Source organism: Alosa pseudoharengus, unplaced genomic scaffold (assembly GCF_046254945.1).
Source record: "Alosa pseudoharengus isolate Yale_2024_CS ecotype anadromous, Long Island Sound unplaced genomic scaffold, YU_APseudo_1.1 YU_APseudo_1.1_scf_18, whole genome shotgun sequence".
NCBI classification, from domain to species: domain Eukaryota; kingdom Metazoa; phylum Chordata; class Actinopteri; order Clupeiformes; family Clupeidae; genus Alosa; species Alosa pseudoharengus.
The window spans coordinates 24,063,216-24,080,715 of NW_027468650.1; the positions used below are offsets into that span (position 1 = coordinate 24,063,216).

General features: G+C 45.9%; 1 protein-coding gene across 8 annotated transcripts in view; it reads left to right on the forward strand.

Annotated features, from left to right (window-relative positions):
- eya1 (EYA transcriptional coactivator and phosphatase 1) overlaps window positions 1–17,500 on the forward strand; it is a 49,778-nt gene that overhangs the window by 22,347 nt on the left and 9,931 nt on the right. For all 8 annotated transcript variants that reach the window (XM_076290663.1, XM_076290664.1, XM_076290662.1 and 5 more), the window contains 2 exons: window positions 982–1,065; window positions 5,045–5,134. In XM_076290663.1, the coding sequence (XP_076146778.1) occupies window positions 982–1,065; window positions 5,045–5,134 (174 nt within the window). The remainder of the gene's footprint in view (window positions 1–981; window positions 1,066–5,044; window positions 5,135–17,500) is intronic.

Here is a 17,500-nt window from a genome sequence, read left to right on the forward strand (position 1 = left end):
GAGCTGCCTGCTCTTTGTCTGAGGCCAGCGCGTGCATACACACACACACACACACACACACACACACACACACACACATACACATATATATATATATATATATATATATATATACATGCACACTTTTCCATGCATACAGTCACACACACACACACACACACACACACACACACACACACACACACACACAAACACACACACAAACAATAATACATGCATACAAATTTGAATGAAATTTGAATTGAAAATATATGATATACTGATATGGCTGCATACATTTTCATTTTTAAATGTGTTAAACAAATTAACTAGTGCAATTCAGCTCCCTTGATATTACTGACATAGCAGTAGCAGACGGAAAACTACTACTGTAAAGCTACTTTGCCTCAAAATGTCTCCTGTTTAATTTGTCCCTTGACTTGAACATTGTACGTCGGTTTATATGTATTATGTTGCCGTATATATTCTCTTAATATACTACTACTGAGTACCTCTCAGGAATATTACTTTAACAAACACCCTAAAGCCCAACTGGTATGCATTGTTTATGCCTTATGAATATTACCCATTTGTCATGAGCAAGAGGCTAATGATTTCTCAGCTTTTCATTAATATGATCCTCACTTCAGGATGTTAATGGGCCCCATTAAGGGCCCCAGACATCATGGCATGTTAACATATCTAGTTAATTACTTTCTTACTATTGATTGGCTTAATGTAGCGGGCCAGCAGGAAGGGGTGGTGGTAACAGTGGAGTGCTCTGGTGGTGACCAAAGAGGGGCAAATGGATCATCACCTCACCAGTGGCACATAAATACACGTCACCCCCAGCCCCCCCCCCCCCTCCTCCTCGTCTGACCCTGCCTGCTCTATTGACAAGGGGATCACCTTGCATACTACAGAGAGCACCATTGATTTTTTCTTTCGGTCTTTCTTTCTTTTTTCTTTCTTACTTTCTTTCTTTTTTGCTCTCCCTCCCAGCGCGTGTTCATCTGGGACTTGGATGAAACAATCATCGTCTTCCATTCCTTGCTCACAGGGTCTTACGCCAACCGATTCGGGAGGGTAAGTGACTGACAGTTGGACATCAGTTCTCAAAACTTGGTATTACAAATGGATGAACCAAAAAAAAAGCGTCTTGGTAAAATATGCGCATCAGTTGGGGGGGGGGGGGTAGTGGCCTGTGTGATTGCATAACATAGCATAGCAGAGCAGAACAGAACTCAGCGTCCAGATAATTGTTTCTTTTTTTAATAGGTCCGATGAGGCCTTGCTAAAGCATTTGCCTTGTCCCACCACAGCTGTTGTTGGAGCTATGTGACAGGGCGGAAGAGTGAGAGAGCTGTGCAACAGTTGGACTGTGAATGTCTATTGACACATCTTAAAGGCTTTTTTTTTTTTTTGCTTGTTGACCTTCAGAAATAATCCATTGTTAGCTTTAATGAAGTGGCTGTGCTTTTTCCCTCTCACTCCCATATGTGTTGAGACGAAAGCTTCCCAGTGTAGACAATCGTGAAACAGATGGTCAGTGGAGAGAGTAGCCCACATTTTGTGATGTTTGAGGTAGATTCTTAACTTTTTAATTAATCTTTTTATTTGTGTTTTCAAGAATATGAACTTAATTAAGTTAAATATATCGTAGGACAGATGTATCAGCTGTACGTTTGGGGACTTTTGTTGGTTATTAGGTTCACAAGGAGTATAGACGTATAAATGAGGGAAAAAAGTTTACTTTCTGAGGTCACTGTATTTGTTGTTGCACGTAAACCGTCCAATCTAAGTTTAAACTCTCCAAACAAACAATTTGGGAAATATGGCAATCTGTAATTCTCATGGCTTGCAGTGATCTCATATATTTATGTAACTTGGACGATAGAGGACTTTATTTGATATGTAAATTCCCTGTTATATTTATTCAGTTTTTTTCCCCACTCCTATATGTTCAGAAGGAGGAGGGGGTTGAGAGTGGGGGAGTTTTGTGAAGTGGAAGAGTTTTGTGGGTTTTTGCAGCCGAGCGAAGAGTTTTCCCCCCGTAGAGTGACATGCGCGCTCATGTGCCAGGGCTCTCGGTCCCTGCAGTCGGAGGGGTTCCCTTTGTTCTGGAATGCGGGTGTTTGATGGGGGTAGTGTTTTGTTTTAAGGGTTAAGGAACCCTGCTCCCTCCACCCCACCCCCTCACCCCCAACCTTCCAGTGTTTATTTACTTTATCTCAGACGGGCATGCTAGAGAGAGAAAGAGAGAGAGAGAGAGAAGGAAAGACAGATGGAGGAAGAGAGAAAGAGAGAGAGAGAGAGAGAGAGAGAGAGAGAGTGCTGCTGTGGCCCAGAAACACCCCTGTTTCCCCTGACGCCCTGTCCCTCCCTCCCTTCCCCCCAGTCTGCCAGCCGTGCTGAGCTGAGCTGAGCTGAGCAGCCCTCTCCAACAGGAAGACCTCCTGACTCCATAGGGTCTCCTCTCGCCGCCACTCTCCATATAGAACCTGACAGCAATCCCCACTTTCTTCCCAACTCAGCCCCCCCCCCCAAAAAAAAAACACCATTCCTCCCCACCTGCCCTCCTCACCCCACTCTCTCTCTCTCTCTCCTTCTCCCTCTTCCTCCCTCTCTCCCTTCCCCCCCTCTCTCTCTCCGTCTTTCTCTGTCAGCCTCGGACACAAAGCGTCACCAAATAGTTTACCTTGTTCCAGTCCCACAGGCTGACTCACGCCATTCTGGCCCACCGGCACTCTGACTCACATTTATCAGTAGCCACATCAATGAAGCCAATAAAAGAGGGGAAAGACAAGGGGCTTAGACTTACTGTATCCGTATTAACAGCAGCCTTTGATGCGTTGAGTAGTAGTTTATGCTTCTTGTCTCATACATAACCATAAACATGAGGCATAAACACAAATTATGAGTTACAAAACATTTATTTCTTGTCTGATTTCTGTTTTTTTTTTTTTTTTTTTTTGAGAGTTGTTGAGCAGTGTCTAAAAATAGCGCTGTATCTGAGAACACTGCTGTGGTTATCAGTTCTCCTAATTGGCATCAAGGCAGCTCGCTCCCATAAAGCTGATGGCTTGAGCCAGCTGTGTGGCCGCTGGGCCTGAGGGGTGCTTTGGGGAGGCTGGGAGGGGGGGGGGGGCAGGGGGGAGGGCATTGGGGTGTGAATAAGGGAGCAGGGGGGTGGTAGGGGTGGTGGTGGTGGTGGTGGGCGTACTTGGCGCCCCGTGGCTGGCACTGACGGGAGGAGACAGGTGGGCGCAGCGGCGCAGAGACAGCCGAGGCGGAGCGGCTAGCTACAGCAGCGGGGTCTGCTCTGGTCTCCTGGCCCGCTTGTATTCTTAACTCCCTCGCTGACTGATTGTTTAGATTTAATTGGAGAGGATTCGCCGCGGCCCGAGACGCTGCACTTTACATTCCTCCCACACACCAAACTTGCTTTTATTGAAATGGCCGGCACATAACAGGGAGGTGTGACAGATGCTGGCTAACTATCCTGTTAGTTAAAAATAAAAAAAAGGGGGGGGGGGGATACACCAGTCATGACACAGTGTTGTGAAACTACCATGTTGATATGATCTATCTTTCTCTATGAATATTTAATCTGAAGTTAACAAAGCGTCTCCCTCATTTCGTCTCTTGATGACTTTACCAGTGCGGTGCGCTTCTTGTGTGGTTTCGCCTGCTCACCCCGTAGTTAAAACATTTGCATTGTCCAGCATGACAAGTAATCAGCAAAAAGCTCAGGTGTTTCCCTGGCTGCTTTTACTACTTAATCCGCACTGCGTTACAGACTGACAGCATTAGTGGACTGGCAAAGCTGCCAAACCCCCTCTCCTCTGGCTGTCTTTTGTCTCTTTTTTTCTACTTAGGAAAAGTAGTGCACCAAGCTCCCACTGATAGACAGACCGTTAGGGTATTAAACATGTCCTGAAATAGGTTTAAAAAGTGGTTATTGGTTTAAGTGAAGTGGTTTTCCCTCTCAAAAAGGTCATTATTGTCTTCCTGTTGCTCAGGCTGGGAACAGTGATGGTCTGAAATTGGATTTTTTTTTTTTAAATTAGATAAAATATGAAGCAAGCTAGAGATTTGATTAAAACAACAACAACAACAAAATATGGAAGAAATAAGCTGATGTAAATCATCACTGTGGACCGCTATAAAATCAGTGTGTTCACAATCGAAAAATATCATCAGCAGAAAATATCATCAGCAGAAAGTGCACAATTACACACGCCTAAGCAAATGCTCGTTTGTGGAATTGTGCATTTGCAGTTGTGTAGGTTACCCAGGGGGAGGGAAAAAGGCACATTGTCAGAGAGTCATTAACTATTTAGAGTGCAGTCAATCTTGCCTGTGTATATGCCGCCAAACCAGATCACCATTACACTCCGTATTGCATTACAGGGGAAACTGAATCCGGCACGGAGAGAGCGGTGGCAATCGTGTGCGGCATTATTGATTAGAGGTTTATGCAAACCATAAGAAAGAGTGTGTCTTAAATTTGACGTTTTTCTGTGCATTTGTGTATTGAATCACCTTTTTAAAAAGTCCTCCGGAGGCTCAATAAAGTGCAGGGAGAGACTGGAGCAGGCGGGCTATAGGGAGTCGGGAGCTTTGGCATCCCCGGTAGTGAGAGGTTTGGCTGGTGATGCATGGCCAGAAGTATGTAGAGAATGGTGTATTTACGATGGGACTCTGACCCCACTCTGTAGCAGTTCAGCACCCCTTCTAAGACAGGCTTTTTACTACAAACAGGATGGCATAATTAGGACTGGAACGTTTAACCCCTTTGACCACCCAGGACTCCCATCATTTCCATCCCCAAAACCACGTGTATGAATTAATAAAGGAGAGGCCTATAGCTGATTGGAGGCCTATAGCTGATTGGTGCTGACCAGAAGTGCGTATTCATGGGAGCAGTGTTTCTGTATTATTTCTACACACTTCTTTTTTTGTCTCTGTAGTTTGTAGCCTTTTTTATTTTTGGAAAGGATTTGGTGAATACTTAAGAATAAATATTAAACGCTTAAATGTTCTCTGTTTTCTGTCTCTTAAGGATCCACCGACGTCGGTGTCGTTAGGCCTCAGGATGGAAGAGATGATTTTCAACTTGGCAGACACACATTTGTTCTTCAACGACTTAGAAGTGAGTACACCTCTCTTCTCTTCAGTCAGATGTTGCTGATGCTATTGTTTTGTCCAAACTATCAGCATTTACCATGCTTTGTCTGCTCAGATCTACTCCCCCCCCCCACACACACACACACACACGTATACACCCCCAGATTCATGATCGCTTTAACAGAATGTTTTCTTTCGCTGTAATATTTAAGAGCCAGACCGAGATGTAGATAAGTCACAATAGAGTTGTGTGCATTACGTTACGAGCAAGAGCCCTCCATTAAAGTTTTAGGCTGAGCATCAACAACCATTTAATAGTGGGGTGCCTATATCTCAGTTACGGCCCACTGCAGTGAAGCATTACCTCCGAGCCCTTGGGACTCGATGAATTTTACATGCGCTGTCAGTCTCCTTCTCCTCCTGCGCTGCCGGCTGCACACATACACACACACACACACACACACACACACACACACACACACACACACACACACACACACACACACACACACACACACACAGCCGCACTCCTGTGTGAGAGGCTGGCGCAATTTGTCAGGTTCTAGTGTTTCGGCGTGAGCTCTGTCTGTCCGTGTGTCATGCTGAGTGCCTGGTGTCACTGTCCGGCAAGGCCACAGACCCTTCAGTCACGCTATGAAATTGCCCCCCACTCCCCCACTCCCCCATTCCCCCAGACTACCCTTCTTCAGCCTGGGGTTGATTCATGTTCGATGGTGACAAATCTGGCCCCAGGGTGAAAGGGCTTGGTGTGTGTGTGTGTGTGTGTGTGTGCGGGTGGGTGGGGCTGGTTGGTGGGGGTGTAATGGCTAGAGGGAAGGGGCTAGGGTTAGTTGCGTCTGGCTGGATGTTTGCCTCTTCTGCTGGCAGTGGTAAGGCTTTGGAGCTCACTGGTGTGTGTGTGTGTGTGTGTGTGTGTGTTGGGGGGCTGAGGTGGGTTTGGGGTTGGTGGAGATCACCAGAACCATCCCCCAGACCCGGTGCTTGCGGGTGCACCACACGCCACACCGAATAAAAAAAAACAAACAACACAAAAAAAAAAAGCGTCAGTGCCCTTGAAAGTCCTGAACGCTGGCCTCCTCTCCTCTGCTCCCGAGCAGGAGGCCAGCGGCCTGGCTGAGCTCCTAGGTGTCCTGCTCAGAGTGACCTCGGAGGGGAGGAAATGTTTTGCTTGATACTTAAGTGTGAAGAGAGCTGCGGCGAGTCTGCCAAGTCTCATTAGTCACCGACAGCCCAGTCTGCGTCTCCTCTCTCTCTCTCTCTCTCTCCCTCCCTCTCTCTCTCTCTCTCTATTTCTCTCTCTCTCTCTCTCTCTATTTCTCTCTCTATCTCTCTCTCTCTCTCTCTGAAACACTACCAGGCAATAATGAAACAAAACAAAAAACGCTAGAAAGAAAAAAATAAAGAAAGGCAGACAGAGAAGGGGAAAAAAATGAAAGAGGGAGGAAAAAGAAAAATGTTTATGCTGCCTGAGACCGAAGAATGACAGGGGAGATTCCGATCACAGTCGTCGTGATCAAAGTTAATTGGCAGCAATTGGCTGCTAAATATTTCCTTATGTGTCATCCGCAGAGAGTCGTGCAAACAGCACTGGGCCTAATAGATGTGCCCGCGTTGTTTGGGGGGGTTGAATGATGGCAGTTTTGTGACAGATCTTTAAATGTGGTTCACACCACATCTGTCCCCTGTTTTTATTTCTTTTCATGTGTGGTGGAACCGCCCGCCGATGAATTGGCAGTTCAGGCCTCCATAAAATTATGTGAATGTGGAGCACATATTTCTCCCGCTGCACTGTCTCAACAACCACGGAATTATTACATTTCATTTTGACACTTAAAAGCCTGTCTTTTTTCATGGTAAAACTCGGAGAGCGTGGAGACTCAGATGGTCACACATTTTACCAGTTGTGCTCGAGCACAATAAAGCAGCCTGCTTCCTGTCTAGGTCCAGTAGGCATTGCTGTTTAAATCTCTACAGCTAAATGCTACATGGAAAAATGATACCAAAAATGTGCTCAGCACACAAATGTAGTGAAAGATTTCATCCCTTCCTCACCTGCTCTGCCCAATGAAATAAATACATAAGTTGTGTGTGCAAATGATGTTACATTCTTTACACATGTTGTATTACACATTTACATTTGGTTTATGTGATTTGTTCAGTGTTTTCTTGGTGCTGAAAAGTAAGGTAGCCCACTAACAAGGCTCTAAGCTCCATGCACAATCAGGTGTGCATCAGCTCAGGTGTGTGAAGTGTCCATATGTTCTCTTGGGGTTGAATGAGATACCCTTTTTTCCAAGGCTCCAAGCTTGCTGTCCAATCACCCAGTATCTCCTCTGCTCTGATTTAGTGGGGCCAACGCAGATGAACCTCTCTTCTGGCCAAACTGTAAATAACTCTCTCAGCAAAGCACTTATGTATTTCAGGCTGCGCAAGAAATGCCAGTGCTCTGTCTAATTTAGCCAAAGCCATAAAGGGACTCCCCACAGGCTCTACTGATGCCCAGGCATTTTTCCCAACACTGGTTGTGCCACAGTCAGCTAGATGTCACAAAAGGGCACCAAGTTACACATGTTCTCTGTCTCGTCTGTATTTGTGCATTTGGTATTGGAGGTGTTTATAGTACAAGTGACTGGCAGTGCCAGAGGTTGAGAAATGTTGATATCAGGTTGAATTATGTTGTCTGGCTCTTTTGTGTGTAAGCTACAGTATACAGTGTTGTAATCATGGCTCAGTGGGATTTAGCCATTGTGGTTTGGGTGCTGTGTGGTTGTAGGGCTTTTGTCTATGTATGTGTTTGTGTACATATGTGCGTGTGTGTGTGTGTGTTTGATTGTGTGCTGGTGCATGCTAGCGTCTTTGTGATTTTGTGATCATGGGCATGTATAACAGTGTGTGTATAACTCTCTGTGTGTGTGTGTGTGTGTGTGTGTGTGTGTGTGTGTGTGTGTGTGTGTGTGTACACGCGTGGCATGGTTGGGCTGATTGCGCTGGGCAGCACGTGTGACTGGCCCTGGCTCAGTGGTGATATTGCTGATGAGTGATGATGTAGAGGAAAGTAATAAAAAGAAAGAGACATGCCAGAGGGGTCAACAGGGATCTGTTACCCTCCCTCCCCTCTCTCCCCTCTCTCTCTTCCACTTCTCTCACTCTTTCCCTCTCTCACTCCCTCTCTCCCTCCCCTCTCTCTCTTCCACTTCTCTCACTCTTTCCCTCTCTCACTCCCTCCCTCCCCTCTCTCTCTTCCACTTCTCTCACTCTTTCCCTCTCTCACTCCCTCCCTCCCCTCTCTCCCCTCTCTCCCTTCCACTTCTCTCACTCTTTCCCTCTCTCACTCCCTCTCTCTCTCCCCTCTCTCTCTTCCACTTCTCTCACTCTTTCCCTCTCTCACTCCCTCCCTCCCCTCTCTCTCTTCCACTTCTCTCACTCTTTCCCTCCCTCCCCTCTCTCTCTTCCACTTCTCTCACTCTTTCCCTCTCTCACTCCCTCTCTCCCTCTCTTTCTCTCTCTTTCCTGTGCTGGTTCACATTCTCTCTCCTGTCCATCTGAGTCCATCTGAATCTCTTTACTTCGTGTCGTCAGATTGGTATAAAACAAAAGAAAGAAATGTGGTTCAGAAATATTACATTTCTTACCGTACATACATACAAGGTGCAGGAAAGACACTCTTAATTGATTTTAACTGCCCTAACATTGAAATAATTTATGAATACACTTTAACTCTAGAAACATAGCCATGGGAAATAGATACTACAAATTCGTCTTATTTTTGAATTACTGAAATATTAATATTTCTTAAACTGTTAAGGGATATATATTGTTTACAGAACAAATGTAAGCAATTTAATTGCTGTTATTGATCATGCTTACAGAATGAATTACACCATTAAGAAAGAGTGTTAGAGTTTCAGGGGTTTACAAAAACAATTATTTTTCCACAAAAATCTCTAGTGAAATGCAGAGAATAATAATGAAGTTGTGTATTATTTCAATATAAGTTTATTAATAAATCGTATCATATTTTACATAAGATAAATTAACATAAAAATGATTTTTTTCTCCTGTGCCGTGAGATTAATTTCATTACAACTTATACAATAATTATATGTATCTACCCAGATATGTGTTATTTTATTACATTGTGTGAGATATTACTGAAAATGTTAATTAGTTTTTATGCCTTGAAAATACATGCTAAGCACCTCCAATAATTAGGTTCAGTTTTAACAAAATGGACTTCAGTAAACTAGCTGTGGTGAACCCTTACTTTTGTGCGATGGGGTTAGTTTGTTTAGTGTCACTTTTCCCTCACCCTGTGATTTTAACACTTTTACTAATGATTGACTTGAAATATCAGAACCCTGAGCAGTGTGTGTTTCAGCATGCAGATTTGTGTGTGTGTGTGCGAGTGTGTGTGTGTGTGTGTGTGTGTGTGTGTGTGTGTGTGTGTGTGTGTGCGTGCGTGTGTGTGTGTGTGTGTGTGTGTGTGTGTGTGTGTGTGTGTGTGTGTGTGCATGTGTGTGCGTGTGTGTGTGTGTGTGTGTGTGTGCGTGCGTGCGTGTGTGTGTGTGTGTGCATGTGTGTGTGTCCACCCTGTAGTGCTGCACAGCTCTGTGCTCACAGCAGAAACAGATACCCTGCAGCTCTTGCAAGCGGACCCCTCTGGCTGTCTGGCAAAGCCGTGAGAGTTGTTGACTCTATGCACTGTTGTTATTATAGCTCCTCCTAGGGTGTGATCTGTGTGTGCGTGTGTGTGTGTGTGTGTGTGTGTGTGTGTGTGTGTGTGTGTGTGTGTGTGTGTATCAGATGCAGTACCTGAGAATGTTACATTCAAAAGGAAAAAAAGCATTCTTGTGTATGTGTGTGTGTGCATTTTACTAGCAAAAGGTGTGCGCAAAATTGCTGCGTGTGCATGTGTAAATGTAAATCTGTATTTGAGTGCATAATATGTCTGTGTGTGTCAGATTTACGTGTGTGTGTCTAGAATATGTGTGTGTATCCAGTCCTGCATTTGCTATGTTTATGTGAGCACGTCTGTGAGTCTTTGCTGTGGGAACCGGACCATGTGCAGGTTTCTATGTGAGATCCCTGCAGAGCACAGCCCCCAGCCCCCAAACCCTGTCGGCCTGCTCCGCTCGCCTGGCTGGACGTCTAGAGGACAAAAGCCCCAGGAGCCTCACGGCCAGCGTCGGCATCAGAGCCCAGGCACAGGCTCCCTGCGGCCGCCGTCGGGGGAGGACGGGGGGGGGGGGGTGGGGGGGGGGCAAAGCGGTGTCGGTTATCCCTGCCGTGCCTCTGTGCACACACAGCCACAGACAACCCCCTGACACCACTCTAACGCAGCGCAGTGCAGCCAGTCAGCCCCGCCGGCGGTGGCGGGCGGGCGGGCGGCGCCTCTGTTTTGGTTTTCTCGAGGCTGGCAGTTGATGGACGTCGTGTGAAGGTTGGACGCTTCTGAATGAAATCTGAAATAGCTGCGAGCTTCCCCTGGCCTGTTGATGGATGTGCAAAGTTTGAGCGCTGCGGTGCCATTGCACACAGTAGTGTAGTTTTGTGTGGATGTGTGTTGTGTAGCTCGGTGCGCTGTGGTATAGTTTGTTTAATTTTGGGTAGAGTAGTTTTATGTAGTGCAGTGTAGTGTAATGTTGGCATATTACTGTGATACGACCCTCTCTCTTTCCATTAGTTATGTTCAGGCTTCATGTGCATTGAGATTGAAATTCATATCAGTATTGAAGACTGTCTTTACAAAGTATAGACAGAAGTATCTACTGTATATTCATTTCTTATTCTCAAACCAACACCAACAGACATTACCGTAGATTAGTTGGACACAGACTAGCCCTTCACTAGCAACCATCAGACCAGTATTATAATATGATATGATAATGGTCAACTGTCCATAGAGTGTATATATATACAGTCGGGCGGGCGGACTGTATATATACAGTCTATGCAACTGTCCTACTGAAGGAATAGGTCCGGCCCAGACTTGGCACGGCTTTGGCCTGGATGTGGCTGTCCCCCTGCATTTTAGTTTCAGCAGTAGCAGATCTGAAGGGGCCTTTAATGTGTCTTTTGTCTCTCTCTCTCTGACTCATGTAGTGCTGGCCCTCCTGTCTGGCAGGTCTCTGAGGGTCCCTCAGGCCAGAACGCTGATGTGTTTTGGAAAGAGTAAAAAGAGAGGGAGAGAGAGAGAGAGAGAGAGAGCTTTCAAAGTTTGTCTGTCCTCTCTCAACATAGCACCCCTCCTTCACCCCTCCTGTATCCCTCGGTTACCACCCCTAGCATAGCATAGCATAGCATTGCATAGCACCTCCTTATAGGAATAGGGGCAGTGGGCCCTGTGGAAAATATAACCATACTAACAGGCCGATGACAAATGGAAGTATTTAAAAATAGATTACTTGTTTTACACTAAATGCTGAGATCTAGCACCTGCTTGCCAGGCTCTAGAGACTAAAAAAGGAGTTGAAATGGTGTCTAGACTACTTTGAAGATGTTGGTCAGAAACCAATGTCAAGTTCTTTACACTGTGTTAAAATGCCTGGATAGGAAGTTGATTTAAGTTACCTCCGAGGGTTTATAAGAACAAGCCAGAGCAGGTCTTTCTGTTTGGCTGTCTAACCTTTAAAAGGAATTCACACCTACGAGGTAAAAATAATGTAATGTGCTGGCAACAATTTAATTCTGCCTTAACATGACGGGTGACAGCTCGCCCACTTATTCAGATTAGCTGCCAGACATAAATCAGGTATAGTTTATCATTAGTCATTGTTCTTGAGAAAAGTATTGTGGTTTCGTGTTTTTGTGATATATTTTGGTGGAGAAAAAAAAGGTTTTTGGTTGTATTTGTTTTTTAGTGACCTGTCCTTTATCTGAGCTGTGTTTGAATTCCATGTCTGTTCAAGCACAAATTGTGGATTGGAATGAAGTAGGTTTTGAAGAACTCTCTTTGTGTCCCATATCCTATTTCTGACCCACAGGTAATCTGCCCCTCCCTCCTTCTCTTTCTCTTTCTCTTTCTCACTCTGTCTCTCTCTCTCTCTGTCTCTCTCTCTCTCTTTTTCTCACTAGCAAGGTGGGCTCCACGGTGGGAAAGCAGAGGGAGGGTGTATGTGTGTGTGTGTGGGGGGGGGGGGCAAAGGTGTGGATGGGGGTTTGTGGAGGGGGATGGGGTGGGGGTCATGGCCCAAGGACGGGTGGATGACAGGGCCTGCCAGTGGAGGGGCAACATTGAGAACCTGCGAACCATGGATTGGGCTTTTTCACATGGAATTAGCTTGTAGGCCAGGAGGAATGCTGTGATGGCGGTGGCTATTGCTCACACTGTGGCATTGTTGCGGGGGCCACTCACCTGTGGGGCCAGCCTGACTGTGTGTGTGTGTGTGTGTGTGTGTGTGTGTGTGTGTCTGAGTGGGGCTGGTTGCCTGCCGGCCTCTGGCCATGGCAGAGGGCACCCTACACAGCAGGGAATGAAAGACCCCCTTGCCTTTGCCTTGTCAAATGAGAGAAAAAAAAATATATATAAATTATATAAATTATATATATATAATGAGAGAGAGAGAGAGAAAGAGAGAGAGAGAGAGAGAGAGAGAGAGAGAAATAGAGGTAGCCTGGGAGAGTAATGCAATACGGATGTTTCCAGCTCCAGCAGCAGGACAGGGGGAAAGCGAGGTTTGTAGTTTTAAATAATCATTTTCTTTTTTGACATTCAGCAGCACACTCTCTCTCCCTCTCCATCTCACTTGTTCACTCAGTTCACTCTGGTCCTCTACCTCATTCCCCTCTCTTTTACTCTCTTTTCCTTTCTTTCTCCCTTTTTTTCTTTCTCTCTTTCTTTCTTTCTTTCTTTTAATCCAACCCACTTTTTCCATTTTTAGGATCTCTCGATCTTGCTTTTTCACTTCTACCCCTTTCTCTCTTTTCCCTACATAATTTCTCTCTCTCTTTCTCTCTCTCTCCCTCTCTTTGTCTCTATTCCTCCTATTTTTTTCCTCTGACTGTAGTCACCACCAGGAGCAGAGACCTTCCCCTGGCCAACAGGAAGAATCAGTCCGGTCTGGGCTGATTGCTTAATGACAGATGCCAAGGGAACAAAGGAGCCTCTGATAGCAGCCTGTAAATGAAAAGGATTCAATGGGCCAGGAGAAAGACTGAGAGAGAGAGAGAGAGAGGGAGGGAGGGAGGGAGGGAGAGGGGGTGAGAAAGAGAAGAGAGAGAGAAGAGTGGAGAAGAAAGCTTAGGAAGAGCAAAAAGTGTGATAGAGAGGGGATCCGGTGAAAAGGAAAAGAAAGAGAGGGAAGTAAAAACAGAGAGAGAGAACGAGAGATGGGGAAAAGATTATCAAAACACAGAGTGGAAGCTGATTTTAAAGGTGTTTATTTTTTAGTTTGTCATCCCCCTTTCCATTTCCCCTTCATATATATACACACATCCTTTTTTCCCTTCCTTGCATTTTGCATGCCGGGACAGACACAGACAGTGATTGTAATGAGTGAGAGGCGGAGAAGACGAAACAGGCCGACTGAAACAGAAAGACAAAGTGTTTGCATAAGAGGTAATTATGTATGGATTCTGCAGGAGGATCTCTGCCCGCTGTACAGTAGGCACATCTGGTGTGCGTTAGCGGTGATTGTAGGTTTTGCGGGGACCGCTGCTCCGTGGGGCTTGGTGAAGAGAACAGGGGGAACTCGGTGCACTGGAGCGCACGCACGTCTGCGGAGATGAAGCCGATCTGCTGACGGTCGCTCCTAGCCTGCCGCACTGTGTTTGCTGTCAAGCCGCTGGCGCTACGCTAGTATTTGACCATTCGAAGTTATCAAGACCACATACTGTACACACAGATGACTTGTTTTTACTTGATAACACTTGTCTGCTAGAAACAGACCCTTTGGGGTAATGTGATGGAGGGTGGCACTGTTGTGGTTTAGGGTTTGTTCTCATTGGCTTACCAGCTCGCCTGGCCACATGGTGTGGGCAGTCCAAATACACTAGGAGTCATGCGTTGTGGGATGACTGGCCTCTCCCCTTGTCACAGGGTACCATCTTACCAACTTTATTGTCAAGGCACTGAAGCCATGATCATTTTAAAGATTTCCGTTTATAATGAGCAAAACAAGCAATGAAGTACACAGACTCCTTTTTCAGGATCTTATCTTCACTGTTAACATTGTTGCATTTGCACTGTTGTATTTGACTGCACCATCTTGACCGAGTGTTGCGTAACGGCATACTATACCTACTGCTGTCATTCCTGTTGCATCCTGTTGCGCTCTGTGGTGTTTACGAGCACCAGTGCAGAGGCCTCTAATGAGTCTGTGGAATTAGAGCACACACACACACACACACACACACACACACACACACTCCAGTTAGTCCACCGTCGCCACCTCCGCACTGCTGTCTTCCGCCCCGGCCCTCGGCCCCCGCTCTGGCTACCAGTGAGGCAGCCGGCTGCTTTACGCAAGGCCCCAGCTGTGCGGCGTAATTGTTCAGAGGCTGGCGCATTCTTGGTCGACAGTGGCCCTCTGCGTCGGCGCTTCCCCGGAGGTCCGAACCCACACACACACATACAGTCACACACACACACACACACACACACACACAGTCACACACACACACAGTCACAGCACAACTGTTAATTGTGTGTCGTAATAACCGGGGGGATTAAGACTGAGTAAACACACACAGAGCACGATGGGGAACGACAGAGAAGGAAGTAAATAAGAGAGAAAGTGGAGTCCAGTTGGCCAGCTGGGTGATCCCTCCGTGGGATAGTGTGTGTGTGTGTGTGTGTGTGTGTGTGTGTCTCCTGTGCATGTTCTTCACTTTAGTCAAATAGGGGGACTGATGTGGATGAATTTCAACAGTTGGACATCAGTGTGATGTCTTTGGGTATTTGGGAAGTTAAGCAACATATGGATTTGTGTAGAATTTGTATTCCAAAGCCTATGAGATTCATGAGAAGCTAGTCGTCAATTCTCAAAGCTGTACGGACTTCCAGAATTTAATTAGACATTGCCAGAGGCAGAACATCTACTAGAACAAATGTCATTGATCAATTTATTAAAAAATAAGTTAGTCCAGCGACTAATACATTTTGTTAACTTCATCATATATTTCATTATAGCATAGATCATACCTTCCATCAATGATCAGAAGCAGCCAAATCCTTATGCACGGAGAGGTAGATTTTAAGCTGTTAGTAATTTGACACGATCCTTTTCCCACCTCATCTCATAGAGCTCAGCCTTGATTTATCGGATTGTCCATCAAATTGTCCATATTTCTTGCAGAAGGTGTTCATCTTGTTGTTGATGGTGAATCCTCTAGCCTGGGACTTGATTGTAAAATAACATGGGATTTCAGAATAATGGGTTCTCTAGTATTTAAAATATTCAGTCGTTTTCAATTCACAAACAAAAGCCACACAATGTGACCCTTTTCACCTGGGCATTGTAAACAAACCACAGCTGTCAACCATAAGCATTTTCGCTGACTCTCACAGCAGTCAACCAATTATTTTGCAGTGTTCAAAGCTTAGCCACAACCAGTGACTGAATTTGAATTGAGGTTAAAGAGAGGTTCTTTTTCCTTTGGGTTGGTTTGTTTTGCCTTCTTTTCTTTTAACACACAGACTCACTCGTTGTGATTGCCAGGATGAAAGTTCAGCACAGACCCCCCACCCCTGACTCTTACACCCCACCCCCCTGCTTCAGCTTTGCTTTGAGGTTGGAGCTGAAGGCATGGAGGTAGAGGCCCTCTGTGCTGTAATGATTTTGGCCTGTCCGCAGCTCCACTTCCAAATGACAAATTGGGGCTTCGCAGAGCATTGCAGATGCATAGCAGAGTGTCTTAAGACACACGATTACACACACACACACACACACACATACATACATAAAAAACACACTGCGCTTCCTGAGCTCTCTGAGTTCTCCAGCTCTGGTTGGCGGTCCATCTTCTTCTGAACTGGAACTTCATGTGAGGTCACTTTGACTTCCCAACTCCCCCCTTCCCATTCCCATCCCCCTAGACACACACATGCGCACACACACACACACACACACACACACACACACACACACACATACTCTTTCTCACATGCAAACGTGCACATACACAAGCACAGACACACACACGCTCATACACAAACAAACACAAACACACATGCAGACACAGACACACACGCACACACACACAGACAGACACAAACGCACACACACATGCACGAACACATACACCAAAACGCACATGTACTCACACACTGACTCTCTCCCCCCTCCGCCCCTTTATCTGTGCCTGCGGAGGCCTGGAGAGGAGGGGGAGGTCGCCAGGTCAAAGTCTTTTCCTCTTTGGATCTCGGGGCTTGCTGGGAGAATCTTGGCGAGAGAGTGGTTGCATTAGAGCAGAGGTTGGGGGTCAAGATTTTAATTCTGTTAAAGAACAGCTGGTTTGAGTTTCTCCACACGTACCCCCACAGACCCCCCCCCCCCCAACCCTTCCCGCTCCCCTCCCTCGCCCCACAAATCCAGGGAGATGAAAAATTTGTTCAGAGGGGAACCAGTAAAATAAAAAAGGTTTACGGTCTAAAGCCCTTACCCCAACTCTGTCCCAGCATTAGACAGGAATGCAGTAACGTCAGCATTTGGGCCAGGTTCAGACCGAGTTAAAACAAGGAAGTCCTTTCTGTGTTCCGAGTGTCTTAACAGGCAGTGGAGACTTAATTAAAAGGCTTAGAGAAAGGGGAAAAGCCATTTCACGCCGTAAACTTAAGCTGTGTTTTTTTTCTCTCCTCTCCTCTCCGCTCTGAAGGAATTGTTTAATTTTAAGTTCAGATAGCTTTTCAACCAGTCAGTAAAACTAAACCCTTTTGCCCATGAGTTATGGCCTTTTGAGATTCATTTTGCAGTGTAGAATAACTTTTAAGGCTTTAGACGTTTAATTCGGCCAAAAACTGGAATCGCTGTGAAGGCGGGCGGGAAGCCTTCTCTTTTATCGTTCGAAGCGGCCTTGTGAAGTTTCAAGTGCAGAGTGTGTCTGGCCGCCTGCACTTTTCAAACATCTCTACACTTTTTTTTTCTTCTTCTTCTTCTTGTTTTCCAGGAACGATTTTCCCCCCTCAGCCTTTTAACTATTTCACAGCCCCGTTTGTCTCTCTGTTGGAAACGTGTTGATGTGAATGTGAATGCTTGAGCAAAACACTCTCTCTCTTTCTCTTTCTCTCTCTCTCTCATTCTCTCTCTCTCTCTCTCTCCAGCCCAGCCTCTGCACAGAGGATGGTTGGGGGGTGGGCAAGGGTTTTGGTTGGGGTAGGGGTAAGGGTAAGGGTGGGGGTGGGGGTGGGGGTGCTGCCTATAAATGGAAAACT